Source organism: Oryzias latipes, chromosome 4, assembly GCF_002234675.1.
Source record: "Oryzias latipes chromosome 4, ASM223467v1".
NCBI classification, from domain to species: Eukaryota; Metazoa; Chordata; class Actinopteri; order Beloniformes; family Adrianichthyidae; genus Oryzias; species Oryzias latipes.
In genome coordinates this window covers 31,219,746-31,238,998 of record NC_019862.2, presented here as the reverse complement: position 1 = coordinate 31,238,998, position 19,253 = coordinate 31,219,746, and the positions used below count along the sequence as shown (strand labels likewise).

The 19,253-nt window shown below is 43.2% G+C and overlaps 1 protein-coding gene across 1 annotated transcript; it reads left to right on the top strand.

Moving 5' to 3' along the window:
* The first annotated feature begins 4,640 nt into the window (after window positions 1–4,640).
* On the top strand, window positions 4,641–8,390 carry dmrta2 (DMRT like family A2). Its single transcript, XM_023954578.1, has 3 exons — window positions 4,641–4,770; window positions 6,084–6,685; window positions 6,789–8,390. Exons 2-3 carry the CDS (start codon window positions 6,226–6,228, stop codon window positions 7,673–7,675), a joined length of 1,347 nt encoding a protein of 448 aa, XP_023810346.1. The 5' UTR covers window positions 4,641–4,770; window positions 6,084–6,225; the 3' UTR covers window positions 7,676–8,390.
* Window positions 8,391–19,253: the final 10,863 nt, after the last annotated feature.

Genomic DNA, 19,253 nt, shown 5'->3' with positions numbered 1-19,253 from the left:
CATCTTTGGCATGTGCCTTATTGATACCTTATTCTTAATTCTGTCTGATAAAACCTAGGAACCGGATATTGATAAATCATGTAATATAATGGTTATAGTATAACGGGGTGGAATTATATAAGTTTGCTTCCTTCCACTCCCTTTCAAGCAATATTTATTAAATATGTCAAATTATCCTAAGTTTGATTAGTTAACGTATGAATGTATAACTGATGTTTATATTGCTTTTGTGTATAACTTCTATTTGATTGCTTGAAATAAACCATTTCAAATCAAAAAAAAATTCAAATCAAAATTCAAAGAAGTGTCACAGTTACTTGATTTGCTTGGTTGATCATTTTAAAAATGAGTCATTTCCTGATAAATAGTTGATAGTTTTAACTGAACTCTCTTTAGCTTAAACACCAACAGAGTCGGTGAGAAGTTTTGACCTGAAGACCCCAAAAAGGCACATTTTTAGGTTTAGCCACACTGCGTGTGTGTGCACGTGCACAGACACGTGCAGCCTGCAGCCAGGGCGAGGCCAGGACCGTGTGCAGCTGAGTGAGCGTGAATGTGCGCGTGCTCGTGAGGCAGACAGGTGCACCTCTGCTCCTCGTGACTCCTCGGGGAGCAGCAGGCATTCTTCAGCTCCTCTGGACTGTGAGAACCATGCGGGCTCGAACATCCGTCCTTCTGCGGCGCGTCACCTGTGCTGCTGTTGATGCTGATGCAGACGGAAGGGCGGACGCTCCACCACAGACAGACCTGGCCTGACTTGTCCCGAGTTTGTGCTGCAGAAATGGGTTCATCGGTTTCACGTGCGATGAAGAGTTTCACGGGAAACGCCGTCAGGCTCCTTCAAAATAAAATGTCAGAGGATGCAACAAACTTCAGATTTCTTAGGAGGAAACGTGAACGTTAAGAAGCGCCGTTTCTCTGTCACTTTATCATTTAGGATGCGAGGAATGTGAGATTATTTATTTATGGTTTTTTAAACCTTTAGTCCTCCACAACAGAACAATTTTAGCACACAGGAGAATTTGGAATTTAACTTTTTTATGGGACGAGCTGTTTGCTGACATTAAAAGATGAATTGATCTTTAATATGATTAAAATGGATTCATCAAATCCACGGGTTGGTTTTCCTTATAAAAACAGATTTTCTGTTCGTTTTTAATGTAAGAATGCATTTTAAAAATAATGTGATATCGCTTTAGAACCCCGTGGGTCGAGTCTCCAGTGGCGTTCCTGACGGCTGCATGATGTCTCCATCAGCAGACATAAAAAATGTCTCCCCGTGTTGCCCCCCCCCCCCCCCCCCCCCCATCAGCTTGCAGTCTCGGTTCTCTGGTGACAAAGGAGGAAAGCGTCCGTGATGTTTAACCAGCTCCTCTGGGGTCAAGAATGCAGGCAGCTAGCTTGGCGCGGGAACCAAATCCCCGGGCCGTCTCTCTCTCTCCGTCTCTCTCTCCCTCTCTCTCTCTCCTCCCTTCTTTTTGAAGTCGGACCCACGGAGATCCCAGAGAGCTCGGCGGGATCCTCATCCGTATCCTGGACCGGCCTAACCTGGAGGGGTCACCCCAAAGTTTACTTTCTCAGAGACGCGGGCCCAGCCCAAAGAAACAGAATCTATGCAGCTTAAACTGTTGGCTGCGCACAAAGGGGGGGTCACCGTGGCTCTTCTTCACAGAGACACAAAGGACACGGACAGACTTTGATTTTTGTCTCAAAGACAAAAGCGGCTCTTCTTCTGTACCTGTGTAACAAATCTGATTAGCTGCGGCTTTAAAATGCCTTTCAATGATTTAAAAGCTTAAATGTCTGCTCCAACTTTGGGTTTGGTTTTACTTTAAGAGAAAAAACTGGTCGTAGACTAAATCCATTTTGGTTGCAACTTTAGTCTGAAAAATCGGTTTAAACTGGTTTTAAAAAGAGTTTATATTTATTATAGTGTTTAGAAATCTGTGTCCATATTTTTAAACCAGTTTTCGCTTTAAAATTCAAATCTGTTCATAATCAGGTTAAAGTTTTTGCTTTAAAGTATTTAGACTGTGGATTATAAATGTTTATTTTGGATCAAATTACAGCTTTCGGGGTAATCCTGCAGGATGTTTTGATTATTGTACAATTAAATTATTAAAAAATAAATGTATGAAGCTTGAAGGTCATCAGGTGAGAAGAACACACCTGTTCAAATTTTTAAATCAACTTTTTAAAAAACAGTTTTCCTTAAATCCAACCTAAAAAACCAAGATTAAAAGATGCAGATGCCTCTCTTTATTGTTTTGGGTAATCTGGATTGAGCATCAGATCTGGTAAAATGATGCAAATAAACAACCAAACCAGAAAAAGTCACATTAAACTTGCATTCCTGCTCTGACCAGACAGAAAAACAATCATTTAGCCAAAATTAAAAAATCATTTAATGTAAATAACTTTGAATATTTTCTTCCACGTGTTTATAAATCCACACAAAAATTTATTTTTTTTAAATTATTTCATATTAGATCTTTAAGTTCCTTTTTTTTAAACGTATAAAGTGGCCCTATACTTTTACTTGAATAAATAACTTTATCTCTTTTTATTCATCACAACAGGGAGGAAATTCTTATTAGAATGATTAAAAAACAAATATATTGTTTTAAATAAATGTATTATTTTTCTGTCTAATTTAGTGAAAAACGTGTTATTGAAATCTGCATAAGTAGCTGTTGTATTTAATTCTGTGGTTTGATTCTTGATGCTCCTCAGACTCCTTCAGGTCTGCAGTCGAGGCCTTCCAGCCAAGCGTCGGTATTCGTGGGATAAAGCAATAAAAGGACCAGTGGAGTCCTGAATGGGCGCAGCGGCGAGGAGGGGAATAATTACAGCTTCATATTAATTGTGCGCCCTCCTCATCTGCGCGCGCGCACTCACGCACACACACTGGTGTCATCCGGGAAGGCCTCGTCTTTGTGCCGAACACTTCAAGTTTCAAAAACAAGGCCAATTGAAGCGGCGCGGCTCAAAGCGGGCGCCATTGTGGGCCAACACATTGAGTTTTGATTGGGGACAATGGTGTTTCTCAAATTTCCAGCGCAGAGAAAGCCACACTCCATCTGTGATCTGAATGAGCGCCCATTCATCCGCTTCCTTCCTTTCTGCGTCTTTGGTCGGTGCAGAAAAGGAGGCAGATGTGGAGGGACGGAGCGGGCAGAGCGCGCTTTTAATTGGCCGCAGAGTGTGTCTGCATGCCCGCGCGCGCTTTCTCGCGTGCGCACCCATGACTGCGGAGCCCAATAATCTCTGCAGCCTGATGAATACTTGTAGCCCATTCATTAAACAAAGATAATCCCTGCCAACCCTACCTCGGGGGCAAAAAAACGTATTTTGTGTTTGCGTCTTGGTGTGTGCGCGCGTGTGAGTGTGAGAGAGAGGGATGGATGGATTGGATAAATGCTGGCCAACAGCTTTGGCAGCGAAAGACCCTCCAAATCGCTGAAATATTCATATGCCACGGCGGGGTTATCCCCCATTTACAAATAAGTGTTATTCTAGCGGCTGAAGACTGATGCTTCAGGGACCCCTGTGCGCGTCTGCGCGCGTCTGCGCGCCTCTTCAGCTCAAGGGCCTCTCCAGATTCAGCCCCTGTCATTCCTGTGAGGCTGGCTTTTGCAGCCTGCAAGTCTCTTTGCAGTTTATTCTTATTAAATATTCAAATTTGTCTTTAAAAATGTGTTTTTATTATGAAATGAACGATTAAAGGTATATTTAAATCAAATATGTCATCAAACTTTTTATTCCGTCTCCTCCTTTAAAGGAATGCGTTTCTCCTGATCCATTTTTGCGGCGGAGCTGCTGTGAAGTGCGGGGTTTGCGGGGTTAACAGCCTCTTGTCTGCGTGACGGGTTGGTGTCCGCTGTGCCCGTCAGGCGCGTAAACGCCTGAGCGGGGAACCCCCGCGCGCCGGCCCCTTGTTTAAATGCTACTCTAACCTCTGCCTCTGCGGGACGGGGCCGGCTGCTGCTGCGGGAGAGGGCGGGCAGGGATCCGGGCCCCGCCGGGCTGCAGGCGGGAGAGAGCTGCACCGGGGGTGCGGGGGCAGCGGAAACATGCTGCTACATATGTCGGGTCAAGCATGGCCATTGTTGGGATCTTGAAAGGTTTTAAAGCCCCACCGTCCGAACTGACCTGAAAGAAACCAAAGCATCTCCGAGTTTTTAATGCAATGAGAGGAATTTTTTTTATATCCTTTTCATGGCGCGGGGGGGCTTTTTAATTGGACATGCGCATGAAGGAAACCCGCGTGGAGATCAGAGAAGATCCTTTAAATTCATTACAAAAAAATTTTTTTAGTCGCCAAACTATCATTTTCCCCTAAAATCTTGAAGTTAAAGAAAAGGCCCGGGGGCTCTGCTGGGGGGCGTAGATCCCTCTCTGTTTGCAACACCTGGGTGGGGGGGGGGGGACGCGCCATTTTCCTGCAGATAATTACTCTGAATGTCAAAAAGATGTAGTTTTAATATCGTCTCTATTAGCCTGTTGGCTGGTAATTAAGGTGCAGAGAACAGCGGTGAGGGAGACAGATGGCATTTGCTTACAGTGATTCAGAAAGTAAACAATGAGTCGGGGAGGGGGTGGCGGGCGCGCGCATGCACACGCGCCCTGTGCTGCAGCAGCAGCCTAGGTGTTGATCGGCGGGGGCTGTTGTCGTTTCCCCGAGCCGCTCTGACTGTGGATTAATGGAAGCATCTCCAGCTTTTCGGTGGGACTTCCTTCAGCAGCGCCGCTGATCTCCCGCGCGAGCAGGTGAGCGAGCAGGTGGCGCGCGCGCGCGCTGCCCTTTGGAGGACTTCTGCTGAAATCTGCGTGAGCGTTAGTGCGGCATTATGGCTTCTTAGTTAATAACAGGGGGGCGGGGATAAGAAAGAATTAAAAATAGAGGAGGAAATGTTTAAAAGTTTTATTTTTAAACAGTTATTAATGCAGGAAACGAAAACTGTTCTGTAGGCCTAATATAGTCATTCTTATTATTTATTCTGCTAAATCAGTCAGAATAACTGAAAAAAGAGAAGCACACGTGCCACAGAGATGAACAATAAACATCCGAAATTATTTTAGTAAAATATGAGAAATGATAACGATTTTAAGTTATATTTTTTGACCAAAATATTATTATTTAAATTGTCAAAACAGGTATTTTGAAAGCGCTATAAATAACGGGGCAAATCTGAGATTACAATATATTTCTTTTTTCAAACACAGAAAAAAATCTAACGAAAATATTCTGCTTTTTAAAAAAAATGAGCTATGAAATGAACCAACAAAGTCATCAGATTTAACCATTTAAAAAATAATCTTTGTGAATTTATTTTTCCCTAAATAATAATATTTAATGGTGAAGAAATTGTTCGGATCTTTAGGGAACAGTCGGTTTTTCTGCGGCCGGTGACGCTGCTCCTGTTCCTGTTTCTTAGAAAATGTTTTTTCTTCTTCAAAGATTTTACAAAAAATGTTAAAAAAATACTTACCTTTCAGATGAAATATGGAGCTCTCATCTTTCACTTTAATGTCTTTACTGTTTTTTTTAAGCCCAGCTAAGCGGTTTTGTAGTGCCGTATTATAAAACATTTGTTTTTAAACGAGTAAAAAAAATCATTTTGAAAGAAATCTCCTTCATTTTTGTCTGTGTGCACAATAAAACGGAGTCTGTAGAAGAATATTTGTGGGGAAATCACTGCATCGATTGGAGTTTTTCGGGCACTCCCTTTAGATTCTTAACACTTGATGTTTGAAAAAAGAACTCAGGTGGACACAGTTGAAAAAAAGGGGGAGAGGCGTCCAATCAGAGCGCTCCTTCTCCCTTTGGCCAATGACAGGCGCCACATTGTTGTCAAATTTGTCTAATGAAAGCGGAGGAGCAACAATAGGGAGAGGAGAGAGGGATCTGTATCAATTGACGATCTCTGGAGGAAGTTAGTGTCTCAGGCTGCGGCGCGTAACAGGCGCAGCTCCTCCTGGACAGTTTTGACTTTAACCCGAGGAGGAACGCGCGCTCCGCTCCAACTCTTTCCGGATGTAAACTCGGCAATTCTAGACTTTATACTTTTATTCTCCTGCAGTAAAATTGTGGCAGACCTGTTGCGCAGAGATGCTGAAAGGCGCGCAGCAGATGTGACCGCAGCGCACCGTCGACCGACTCTGACCGCTCGATTTCCGCCTTCACTTCTAACGTTCCTTCTTTCATCGGTGAGTAACGTGAGCATGGATCTGAGATCAGAGCTCCCCACTTCTTCTGCCTCCCAAGTCCACCCGGGAGCGGCAGCAGCGGCGGCGGCGGCGGCCTCCATCCCGGTGTCCATGGCCGGAAACCTGCTGCGCGGTCCTCCGCTCCTCCTGCGCGCCGCAGACAAGTACCCGCGCACGCCCAAGTGCGCCCGCTGCCGGAACCACGGCGTGGTCTCGGCCCTTAAAGGCCACAAGCGCTACTGCCGCTGGAAGGACTGCATGTGCGCAAAGTGCACGCTGATCGCAGAGCGGCAGCGCGTAATGGCCGCGCAGGTGGCGCTGCGGCGGCAGCAGGCGCAGGAGGAGAACGAGGCCCGCGAGCTGCAGCTGCTGTACGGCACGGCGGAGGGGCTGGCGCTGGCCGCCGCCAACGGCATCATCCCACCCAGACCCAACTACGAGGTGTTCGGTTCCGTCAGCAGCGAGAGCAACTCAGGTGAGCAGTTCGGCACACCCGGGAGAACGCGCAGGGGAAAAGTTCTGGGTTCTGGAGCGGAAGCGCGAACGTTCTGCTGATGATCTCATGTGTTTTTGAGCAGAGTCGAGCATCCAGAAGTACGAGCTGTTCCCCAAGAGCCAGCTGTCCGCATCAACCCCCCCGCAGCAGTCCGGAGGGAAGCCGGCCTCCGCGGAGAGCGACTCGGCCCCGGGCATCTCCTCCCCGGACGCTCGGCACGAAGGGGGCTCCGGTTCTGAGAACGGAGACAGCGAGTCGTTCATCAACTCCCCGGTGTCCAAACCTCTGAAGGACGGAGAGGAGACCCCGGGATCCGTCAGCTCCCTCGGTTCAGACTCCGGTTCTGAGATCGACAAGGACGAGCAGGAGCCGTCCCCGTCCTCCGTGGCCTCCCGCCACATGAACGCCATCGACATCCTGACCCGGGTCTTCCCGAGCCACAAGCGGAGCGTGCTGGAGCTCGTGCTGCAAGGCTGCGGCAAGGACGTGGTGCAGGCCATCGAGCAGATCCTCAACAACGGCGGCGCGCAGGCGCCGAAGGCCGGGGCGGAGGAGACGTGGACGGCGGAGAGGATGCTCCAGAGCGCGCAGCAGCTCCCGGCGGCCTCCGCAACCACAGCCCCGTCCTCGAGGCCGATGCTCCCCGGAGCCATGGCCCTGAGTAACCGCTCCGCCTTCTCCCCGCTGCAGCCCAACGCGCCGCACTTCGGCGCGGACCCCGGCTCCTACCCGCTGGGCACCCACTTGGGCTTGAACCCGCTGCGGCTGGCGTACTCCGCGCACAGCCGGGGACTGGCGTTCATGACGCCCTACTCCACCACGGGGCTCATGCCCACTTTGGGCTTCAGACCCCCCATGGACTACGCCTTCAGCGACCTGATACGGGACAGGACAATGCTGCACAAGGAGCAGCCGTACGCCAGCGGCCTGTACGGGCCTCTGGTCAACAACACGCCGGACAAACAGTGAGGCCGGACCGCGCGCGCGCGCGCGCTCTCTGACGCATTCATCCAGTCATTGTATTTGTAGCCGCAAGTGTTGAAATCCGTGATGTGCTTGGCTACACACTTCTGTACATAACAGCATCTGGCTTGTAGTCAGATGGTCTGCCTGGGGGGTGGGGGTGAGGGTGGGGGGTGTTATAAAATGTGGAATAAAAACAAATCTATATATGTTAGATTTCAAGCGTTTGTAAATGTTTCAAACCAACCAATATGAGCCCAGAATATTTATAGAAAAGGGTCAAGGTGGTAAACCATAAAACAATATTAACAGACTAAACTCCGTGTCTCATATCCACATTTATTTCGGATTTTATGTATAAATTGAACAAGTTACAATTTTGACATTTTAGGGGCCATAAATTGTCGGTGAAACTCAAGTAAAAACACGAGGTGGAGTGAAATTAAATTATTATAACTACTAGCATCCTGCGCTCAAACGAATGGCGCATAAATACCTTTCATTTTCCTATAAATAGATTGGTTTATCTCACCTTTTTTTTAGTTTGTTTCTAAATGCCTGTATTATATAATGCGTTCATATGAAATCGACTGTCATTTATCATTTCTGTCAGCTCATATATTTTGTGGCAAAGTGCTGGAAAAATGTTCAAATGTTGCAAACTGTGCTGTCACACTGTATTAAAATGCTGGAAATAAATGTTATTAAAATTGTGTACTGATGTTGCACAAAACCTATATTTTGTGAGTCTAAACAATTAATAGTTAAGGTTTTGATTCGTTTTTTACTCGACATTTATTTAAAAACTTTAATTCTGATACAATAACCAAAGTCATTCATGTATTTATTGTAGAAAAGCACCTAAATCCTAAACTTGTAATGGTTTAAATTTAAAGTAATGCTTTAGTGGGGAAAAAGCCAATTTCTTACATATGACTCCTAACAATAGATTTAAAGTAAAGAAAATCCACAACATCGATCTCATTTTACAACTAAAATAAAATCAGAAATTTTTAAATATTGTAATCTGACGAGCCTTAAAGAAAGCATCAGTCCTATTTAACTGTATGCAGTATTTTTTCTTTTTGTTTTTTTAAATCTAACCGGCTGATCCTCACATGGAAAACATCACTTTTAATGTTGAGTTATGAGCAGAAACGTCCAGATATGGAGCGCAAACATGATGGAGATCACCTTCAGCTACTAAAAAATACATACTACAAATTATTTAAAATAATCCCCCTTATAACAAAATTATAGGATGTTTTAAACAAAAGTTTCTGAGAGCCCAAAGTTTATTGTTTTCCTTGCTCTCCGTTCTGTTGTTCATCTTTGGAGCCTAATCCAGGCATCATCTGGCAAGCTTTGCACAGTCCATCTCATGATCTCGTAACACATGTATTTATTACATGTATCCCATAATAGTTGCAGATAGCTGGTGCGACTGGTCATAATGGTGCACAGAGTTCCTCCTCTGCCAATAATTTCAGGGAGAATCTCAGAACCAGGTTATCTGAAGAGCAGTGCCGCCCCCTGTTGGTCACTAAGGGTAAGGCAGCTTCACTGCGCTGCTGGAAGAACAGAACTTTTATTCCTTAGTAAGAGACAAAACTCACGGTGCAGAACAAGTGTAGTAGCGGAAATTTTTGATATTTAGTTGATCTAAAACTAGAAGCCGACAGCAAGCCTAAATATTCGTCGTCTTTTCATTTTTGGGGGGAAAATTCTTCTTTTTTGAGCAGAATTAATTCAGTAAACCTCAACTTCTCTGCATTAAACAAGATTTCTATCAGGCATAATATCTACAATACTTTGACATCTTTTGAGGAATTAGCCTACAGAACCCTGAGCAAAATGTTCCAAATTGACATAATTTATTTACCTTTAATTTCACAGTTTGATGCAACATCCCTGCACACACAGACAGTTATATTACTATTGTGTATTAATAAAATAAATTTGCCACTTTTACCCCTTATATTTCAATTCATAGAGGGCCTTAAATAAAAATAAATTCAAATAAAATTGAGTAAAAAAAAAAAAAAGATGTGTTGACCAAACTTTACCACTAGATGTCACTGTTATCAAAGGAATATCACCTGTAAAAAATATGTCAAACATCAAATATAAATCATGAAGACTTTATTTATGAAATAATGGTGTCTTTTTCATGCAAGTTTTAATAAAAATAAGTAAATCCCAGAGTTGTGAAACTGTTGGTGCCATGATGAGATTTCTGCCAGTGAACCCTTGAGCAAATGACCAATTTTCGTACAGCGTAAACGCACTGTAACACTGTTACATCTGTGAACTTCACACTGATCCGTTTTTGATCGTATTGTTCTCTAGCGCCCCCCGCTGGCCACTCAGGAACCATGGAGGAGTCAGCTTTGAGAATAAAACCCCTGCAGAGCAAAAGTATTTTCAGTTTTTACACATTTTTATGGCAGTAAACTCCGGATTAACAAACAAAAAAAATCTTCTGTTTGACTGAAAAGTCGAATAAAACCGGAATTATGGAACTAAACCAAAACGTTTTTACTGTGCGCTTTAGTTGATTGCAGCTCTGCTACAGCAAACGCACAACCGTGTTTTTTTTCCCGCTCTTTGTCTTTACTAATGAATAATTAGAGAACTGCAGATACGGAGCAATAAGCTCCTGGAACAGGAAACGGATAGAGACAGAAGGAAATCCATTTAGACTCCATACATAAAACTCCATTTTCATTTTCAGAGACGCCGTTTGGCTTATTGTCAGAAAAAGAAACAGATAAACACACAAAGTACACACAAAGGAAAACAATCGTGGCCTGGATTTGGAGTCTTAAAGCTTACAGCTCAGTGAACTCAAGCCAGATAAGCAATACAGGAAGTTTTACTGCATGTATTGAAATGTTTTACAGCATTGTTGGCTTCGCCAGCGTATTGTCATCGGAGAAAAGCCGAAGCTGATGAAAATGTTAGCAAGACTTTCCTGCACCGATGCAAACCGCTGGATTTCACAGCAGAACGACATTTCACATCTACACGCTGCAGAACAATCTGATAGGAAATAGGATAAAAAAAATACACATTTTAGTTTTTAATTGATTCATTTCAAGCAATTTCAGCAATAAAAACAAAGAAAAACAATAAGCAAACTAATCAGAAGAACCCCCCCCCCAATTACTTTTTATTTACCTTTTTTATTTTTGCATATTTAGTTCTCATCCGTTTAAAGTTTAAAAATCTTTTACAATTCAGATTATCAGATGACATAATTACACTATTGCAGAAATCATAACTGCACATCATGAAAACAGAACTCTTGTCACCAGAAAAAAACTTTATTTCATTACATATTTTTAATACCCAGTGGATTTAAGAATTCACTTTTTATTTGATTTTATTTGTATTTTTTTCCAGAGGACACAGAGTCTGATGCTCCAACAACATTTTAGTCAGCATTTGTGAACAATTTAGGAAAATCATAAACAATTAGGAAAGAGCAGAAAAAAAGTGACGAAGGAAGAAGAAAAAAAGGAGGCATACAGTTTAAATTCTTTTTTCTGGACGCCCTTTCATTCCACCCCCCCTCAAAACGCGGGGCAAAAGGAGACTTCCATTAGAACTAAATGATCACCTGATTTTAACGAAGAACGGGAACTGTCAGCGCATTCTTCAACGCCAACATGTATGAGTGAAGGATCCTCCAGCAGCACCAAAAATTTGGTTCAGTCTAAGTTTGGAAAAATGTAATTTGTGTAAAACTTTGAGTTGAATGAATTTGTATCCGTCATTTACTGAGCATGTCTGCAGAGCGGCCAGAATATTTGACCTTTGGCGGCGGCGAGCTCCTTTTTAATACTCATTCGGGACAACATTCTGATCTGGAGAACGTGAAAATGCCTTTTAGAAATTCGGCTTTGAGGTTTTGTTGGCTAGAATGAACAAATGCTGACGTGCAGAACACCTAAACTCCACGTATTCACTGTGAGAAAGTTCCCTTTTTGTTCCAAAAAGCTGCTTTTCCTTACGAGGCTACAAAAAAAGCCCTTTTTAATAACAAAACACGGTTCTGTCAACTTTATTTCATGATTAGTCAAATTGTGTTTTGCTGAATTAGCAAGAAAAGCTTTTCCTCTGTGACTTTATTCTGACAGGAAAAAAGATTTCTTTTACAGAAATTTCACAGAATCCCTGCAGATTGTTGGGAGCTGTGTTGTCCAGTCTCCACTTTAAATTTCCAAATACAAATAAATTTGCAGTTTTCCCGGCAAATCGTTTGCTCCTTTTTGACAGACAGGTCTGTGGACCTATTGGAGGTCAAGACAGGGAGGAGGAAACCCTGATCTTCATCTGTGAGAGCAGAGCCGCCTCCCATCTTAGCCTCATTGGTCACACCTGTGTTGGACACCAAGTGTTTGCAATCAGAGCCAGAAGTTTGTTGAAATGTTTCAGGAAACGCCAGACGTGAACTTTAGCGGGAACCCGAGTTTTTACTGGAAAACATCCGGGGTAAGACGGCGTCTTTCTTTGATGGTTTCGCTTGGCTGCGGTTCTAAAACAATGTCAGAGCAAAGTACGGAAAGTCAAATGTGCCAAAATTCAGAGCAAATCCTGTAGAGTTTGTTGGGGGAATTCAGTAACTTGTGTGTTATTTTTGAACTTTGTTGTGCTTTTCACTAACAGAGTTATTTTGGAATTAAAACTTGTTTTGAACTGAACTTTATTCATCTGACAGGGAGAAATTCATACATCACAGCAGCTGAAAGAAAAAAGCTGTTGATGGCACAATTACAGCTCCCTAGATATCAGGTCAAATCATATGTTGGAGTCATAGAAGCATATTTAAGAGCGGTGCATTGGAACTGAGATTTACCCCCCCTTCCCACACCCATTTATGATTTTATTTACGGCTCTTTTGACCATAACTTGCTAAGTTGCTGTCCTAAAGCAATACTAGTGTTTGGACTCTGCGGATGTTTCACTGCAGGTTGAAGGTCTGATGTTTGCTTTGTTTACATGCTAGATTTATTCAACGCTGTTTTATGCTTAAATTTGGCCTTTTTTCCAGTCTTTCACGACTTTCTTTTTTGATATTTTGCATCAGATTCATATAATTTTTTGAAGCAGTTGTCAGTATTTCTGGATTTAAAGAGCATCACTCAAAACACCAAACCAAAGGAAGGTGTGAAGTGAAGGTCGCTGCAGAGGACGGTCTTCCAACCTGGTTCTTTAGAAACATTGACCAGAATGATGCTGAAAACTGTTTGCAAAGATTCAAACCCCTCAAAAATGAAGGCTTCACATGACGTTTGAATCAGGAAACATTTCTGCAGTCGGGTCAAATAAACAGATTTCCTGGAAATTTTCCACTTTAATTCTATTTGCTTGTATTAGCAAAAATGTTTTTTTTTAAATTTGTTAAACATTAATAAATATTTCCACTAAATGAGATTAGGTGAACTCACTGAGATGAATCAGGAGGACAGAATAAGTTAACTTGAAGTCCTATTCGGCTCTCAGAATATTTAGTTACAGCAAAGTAACTTTCCTCAGATTTAAAGTCCCACTCCGATCATCTTTGGATCTGTTTTCAAAGCCTTCCAGTCATCTTTTCATTATGATTATGCCCTTTTTAGCCAAAATCAAAAGACTTTTGTTGTGTTCCAGGACATAGTTTCTGCTGAGAAGAAAGAGTTTGTCAGAAAGCTGTGGGTTGTGGGCGGGCGGCACTGTTGGCGCTGAGAGCTCTCTGTTTACAGTCAGGGCAAGGGGAGTGAGAAACGGTGGTGTGGCTGAGAACGGCAATTTGGAAAGTTTTTTTACGAGTTCAGCATAAATGCAGGTAAACTTGTGGTGCAGCGTGATCTCCTGTGCAGCGTGTCCGTTCAGAGAGGAATAATCTTCTGCATGCTGTGTATAAACAAAACGGTGCTTCATTAACCTAAAACCTTCATATTTCCCTTTGAGCTGGCTTAGAAATGTTCTGAAAATGAAGTAATTCGTACAGAAGTCAACAGAATCAGCAGAACGTGTAAACGCTTGTCCTTTTTGAGACACATGAGTATTAAAAAAACAAATCTAGTTAGAAAGTAACGACAGTATTAGTTAAAAATCCCAGATTATGTTTGTAAAAAGGTAAAAAATCGATCGGGAAGTAAATAATAATGATCTGTTTCTGGTAAATTTAGTCTGTCTTCCTGTTGTGATTCTACTGTCTTTGCCTTTTACGTACATGTGATGTAAACAAAAAGACGTCCAATCACAGGCCACCGTCTACCAAGTTGGTTCAAATCCGATTGGCTGAAGTTGAACCACAGAGAGCGATGAGTGTCGTGTTCACTGAAATATGAGAACCCTTTTTGTTTCAGCACTGCAAACAATATTTGAATCAATTAAAATGACACCATTTTTATTTGTTTAAACCACAAAACAGTTAAAAAACAAACAAAACTGTGATCTTAAGAAGACGGTCGAACTTTAACTAATTCCACTACGAGGAAAATGCTGCATCGTTTCAACAACAGATCATAAAGATAACAGCACTAAAAATACAATTAATAACAATGTTAGAAACTGTTATTTCAAATACATTTTTGTTTTTGTTGCTTAAAATAAAAAGTGTCAGTAAAAAAGTTTCTGTTAGTAGTTTAAATGCAAAATAAATATCTAGATTTGATCCATTTAGGTAAGAATCGTATCGCCCTAAAGTTAGTTTTATGTATTGATTTGTGATCCGTGTATGCGCATTGATTCACATGAGACACACTGAACGTACGCATTCTTTATGTGAAAAGAGGGCGCTCTGGTCTGAAGTAGACAGGAAGGAGCGGCTCGGTATCATTGCACAGAGGTGAATGCATCATTTCAACCTCAGCTTTCATGTACAGATGAATAGGTAGTAAATGGGCTTCTGTGAGTGAGAGTACCTGAGGTGTGAAGGATAAGCCAAATGGAGCACGAAGAGCCAATAAAACCCGAGTGAGGAGTCTGCCTCGGCTCTGCTGCTCTTCCAACTTCTCATTTAGGGAAAAATGGACCAAGAAGCTCAAAGATCCCGTTTTTGTTTCTGGTTTTTGTTCCGAAATGCTCTCCAGAGCTCTTGCATGAGTTAAAAGTATTCAAACAATTTGCATGCCTGCCTTTCACATCCTTTTTTTAAAAATTGAGTTACACAATCCGTAATTTCCATATGATGTCCACAGCTGCATGCAATTCCACGCAGATTCCATCCTCGTCTTCTCCTCACAACCCATAATTTAGCTGTAATGTATTCAGCTGCTTATCAGCATTGTTTCAAGCTGATGAATTCACATGTAAAAGTTTTTTCTGTTTAAAAAAAGACAAAAAGCTCGAGGATAAAACGCATTGAGGATAAAACGCTGATCACGTCCTGCTCATATATGATGAACATATAGCGAGCCATGTGTGATATGCTAATAAATTCTGAACACACGTTAAAGGGATGGCAGCCGCTCCCACGGCGCCCATCCTCGCTGTTCCTCATCAACGCTTTCTGCTGAAACGTACAATTTGCAATACGCAGTTAATGAGTTGTTGAAGGCTGAGAATGAATCCCATTCTAGCTGTAATTGTGTGGGGTTTCCCGAGGGGGCAAGAGGATGCATACCAGCACCGGCGCATGTGTGTGTCAGCGTGTGTGTGTCAGTGTGTCAGTGTGTGTGTCAGCGTGTGTGTGGGCTTTTCGTGAAAACAGGAGTGTCTTTAATCTTCCTTTTGATGACTCTGACTCACAGCACGAAGACGGAAAACACCGAGTAAAAGAAAGGACAGAGGAGGGAAGGAAAACCCAGGACAAGTTCTTGATGATCAGAGAAACTGTGGAGAACTTACCAGGAGAAGAGTCGGAGAGGGAAAAGCTGTTTTCACGCAGACCTACTTCTGTCAGTCAGCCGAATGTCGTAGAACATTTTTGTGAAGTGAGCTCCTGAGATTCACACGCGCTCCCGTAAAACCTCAATTTGACGGAGAGATGAAAGAAGCGATGACTGTGAGGCTTTTTGGAGTGAGGATCATCCAAGTCTTTCAGATGTCTTCAAATGTGGCATGTCTGTGGAGCGTTTATTTGTTCACAATAATCCTAAATATTTCCAGTTTCCTCTCAAATAATTTGCAGAGATTCAGACTTTTCAGGTTTTTGAAGGCCTGTATAGCTGATGATTAAGGTGTTTAGATGTCACATTTTCAGACAAACAAAGCACTTTAAGCTCCTTGTAATGTTCTGCAAACACTCGGTGGGAAAGACGTCTTGGTGGTTGTGAAGGATCCTCCTTTAGATCTGCTGGCTGCCATGAAGCTTCACAGCAGTTGTTGATCAGATCTCATGGTGCCGTTTAGGTTTGTGAACCACAAGTTTCCTGGATCTGCTGTTGGGTTGCTACTTTAAAAGCCACTTTCACTCGGTCCCACCTCCCACTTCACATTTCTACTTTTTCATGACTTTGCACATGGAAACCTTGGAGAAATGTTCTTTTGCACCTCTGTGTTTATAGATGCTGCTTTGGTGTGACGATAAAAGTTGAATCTCACTGTTCTGGATGAAACGACTTGATCCAAAATGATTTGAAGTAGTTGCGGAACATACGGCAACCACTGGCAGGAATAATCCACCCCATTTGGTGTAGTGTGAACAGCCATCAGGGGGTGGAGGGAGAACAAAGACCAACCTGATTTCTCCCTTTGGCTGTCCAGCTTCTGGGTGTGAGCAGCCTTAGACCTCCAGCAGGTCTAAGTTTATGACACACCGGTGAGTCGGCGTCTAACATTAACACGCCATTTCTGAAGACGCTAAATCTGAAGGTTGACAGCACTGTTGAAACTGCAAAGTCGACTTCTGTCTTCAGGTGGGAAACGTGACCGTCATGTAGTCAGGAGGATGGCAATTATTGCTGCCTTGATTCCCTTTCACCAGTAAAAACATCTTTACTCTGTTAGCTACTTCAAAATCCCACTCAATCCTCTTTTGATCTATTTTCAAAGCGCTCCCAGTGGTCTTTTGGTTATGATTATGCTGTTTTTAGTTAATATAAAAGGACATAGTCTCTGCAGAGCGGCAGGAGTTCTTTAGAAATTCACCTCTTAGTTGTGGGCGGGACCGCTGGTGCTGGACCAATCCTGCCCCGCCCCTTCATCTTCCTGTTGCTGAGACCTACAGTCCTTCCTGCAAACTCACAGCCCCAAGCTAACATTAGCAACAAAAATGGCGACCAATGTCTGAGCTATCTAACCGGACATTTTAGATCCAGATTTCAGCTCAGACGCGAAAACGAAGACGATCACGGATCTAATATGGAAACGATTCTGTAGCATAATTGAAAATAAGTCAAAACCAGAAATGCTTTTTCATTTTCCAAATGAAACGGCATTTTTTGACTCAAACTTAAAAAGAAAAAGCAATCCCTCAAAATTCTTTTTCATTTTCTCCTTCAACACTGCTTATAATACTTATTCTGTCACTTAATTAAAATGATAAAGAAAATGGTATTTGACATTTCATTTTCAAAAAGTTCTCTGGTAAACGGAGCTAAACCCGGCCCGCTAGTCTGGGGAAGCTTTGAAGCGCAGGAGGAGGAAACGCTGCAACGCAGATCTGAGAAACTCTCAACAATCATATGAATTTGTGTTTCCAGTGTTGTCCAGACAATATAAAGGTTGATGTTATTCCCACATATTTACATCCAAGTTGCTCATTATTGGATTGGCCGCCTGGAGTTCTGTTCCTCCATGGCTAATGTTTTTAACACGCATTAGCCTAATGCTAACACTTCTTTCGGGTCCTTGCAGCCAAGAAAAAAGCAGTGACCGCACGGATTAAATTGCCCTTAATAAAAATTATAAAAGCACATTTAGAAGATGGTCTCCTGCAGCGTGGCGCTGATTTTGCTGTTTTCGATGACAGCTGGAGCCCCATCAACAGCTCCAGCAGATTTCGCCATGCTAAACGTTTGCTGGTTGCACTAACGCGTATCTTTTGGAGCTTCCCAGCCATACACAGCCACAGATCTGTCCTTTTATTGCTGTATTACTATCTTGGATGTAAATATGTGGGAATTACATCAGCCTTTATTTTGTCTGGACACCACAGGAAACAAAATTCATGTGATGGTTTGGAGTCTCTCAGGTCTGCGTAGCAGCACTTCTGCCTTCGGCGATCTGGCTGCCGGTCCGAAGACAAAGCTAGTCGTCCGGGAGAAAGTTTCGACGAACCGCGGAACGTCCGAAGGAGGACCGCATAAGGCGGAAATGCTGCTACGTAGTCCTGAGAAGCTGTGTACAAGGACAGTTCAAATGTTGACCATCAACACACGTGTATAGTTTTGTATCAAATCCCATTATTTCTCCACGGTGTGAACTTCAGAAGGCTGTTTTGACCAGCACTGAGCTGCAGCCATGAGACACGAGTGTTTGTGCCGAAGCACAGATGGAGGAGCATCTATAGCTAAAGCTGTCAGGATGAGGTTGTAGGAGTAAGTCAGATAAACCAAAGTACAGCTCCCAGTTTCTTTTTTTTTTTCTTTATAAAGGGAAAACTTGAAATGCTTAAAACCCCCAACCTACATGTGCAACCATTTTTGTTGCACAGGTAGGTTGGGGGTGTGAGGGGCTGTAAGCTAGTGGGAGAGCGTGTAAACAGATGGATGATGGGAAGTGTGGTCAGGCTTAGACTACACCGACTGGATTTTGGGCTACAACCGGCAGAATCATAAAATAGACCACTGGGAACACTTTGATGAGCAGAGTGGGTCAAAGCAGGGCAGGTGTGTTTGGTAGGTGTTGGGTGCACAGGTGTGATTGGGGATTAGAGAAACTTTGGGAATCAAAACCTTAAGAAAAATAAAAAAAAAGGTCAAATTTGAAACCAAGCCAGCTAAAAAATGATGCTGTTCAACTGTTGGTTTTTGGAAATCAGAAAAGTGGAGTTGGCAAAAGAAACTGGGAGATGGCAGAAAGAGTGGGAGAAAAAGGGAAAGTGGGTCAGGTCGAGGAGCGGAGAAGGGGGGGGGGGGGGGGGACAGCGCTCCAGAATTATTATTGACGTTCCCTTTCCCTCCCCTCTCCTCCCCCTCCAGCGTCCACCCCAGTCTCTGACCAGCAATTACACCTCTCCAAATTATGATCTATACCGGCAGAGTGAACTTGACCACGGATGGAGATAGATTGAACTTTACCTCCTCCCTTTCCCGTTTTTCTCCTCCCCCCCTCCTCTTTCTCTCTGGATGGTGACAGATGGCCCGACGCCCCTGGCCTTGGCCCCTGCAGATTGATTATTGATCAGGAGGACAGAGATGGATAGGGAGGTGGAGGAGACGCATAGAAGTGGTGGGGTGAGGCTTTGGGAGTTGCAGCAGAGGTGCAGAAGTGGGAGGTCTTCGAGGAATTTATGTTTTAAAAGAGTGCCTTTTAAAAGATGGCAGGTTGGAGGGAGGGAGGGAGGGAAGGGTAGTGCTGTGCTTTCTCCTCTGCTCAGCCGTCACCTTGAGAGGGAGCTGTTGACTAGGCTCCAGATTTGGAGCAGAAAGCTGAGATGTTTTGGATTCTGATTTGGCTGAAAGTTAGTAACTTTATTAATCCCTCAAGG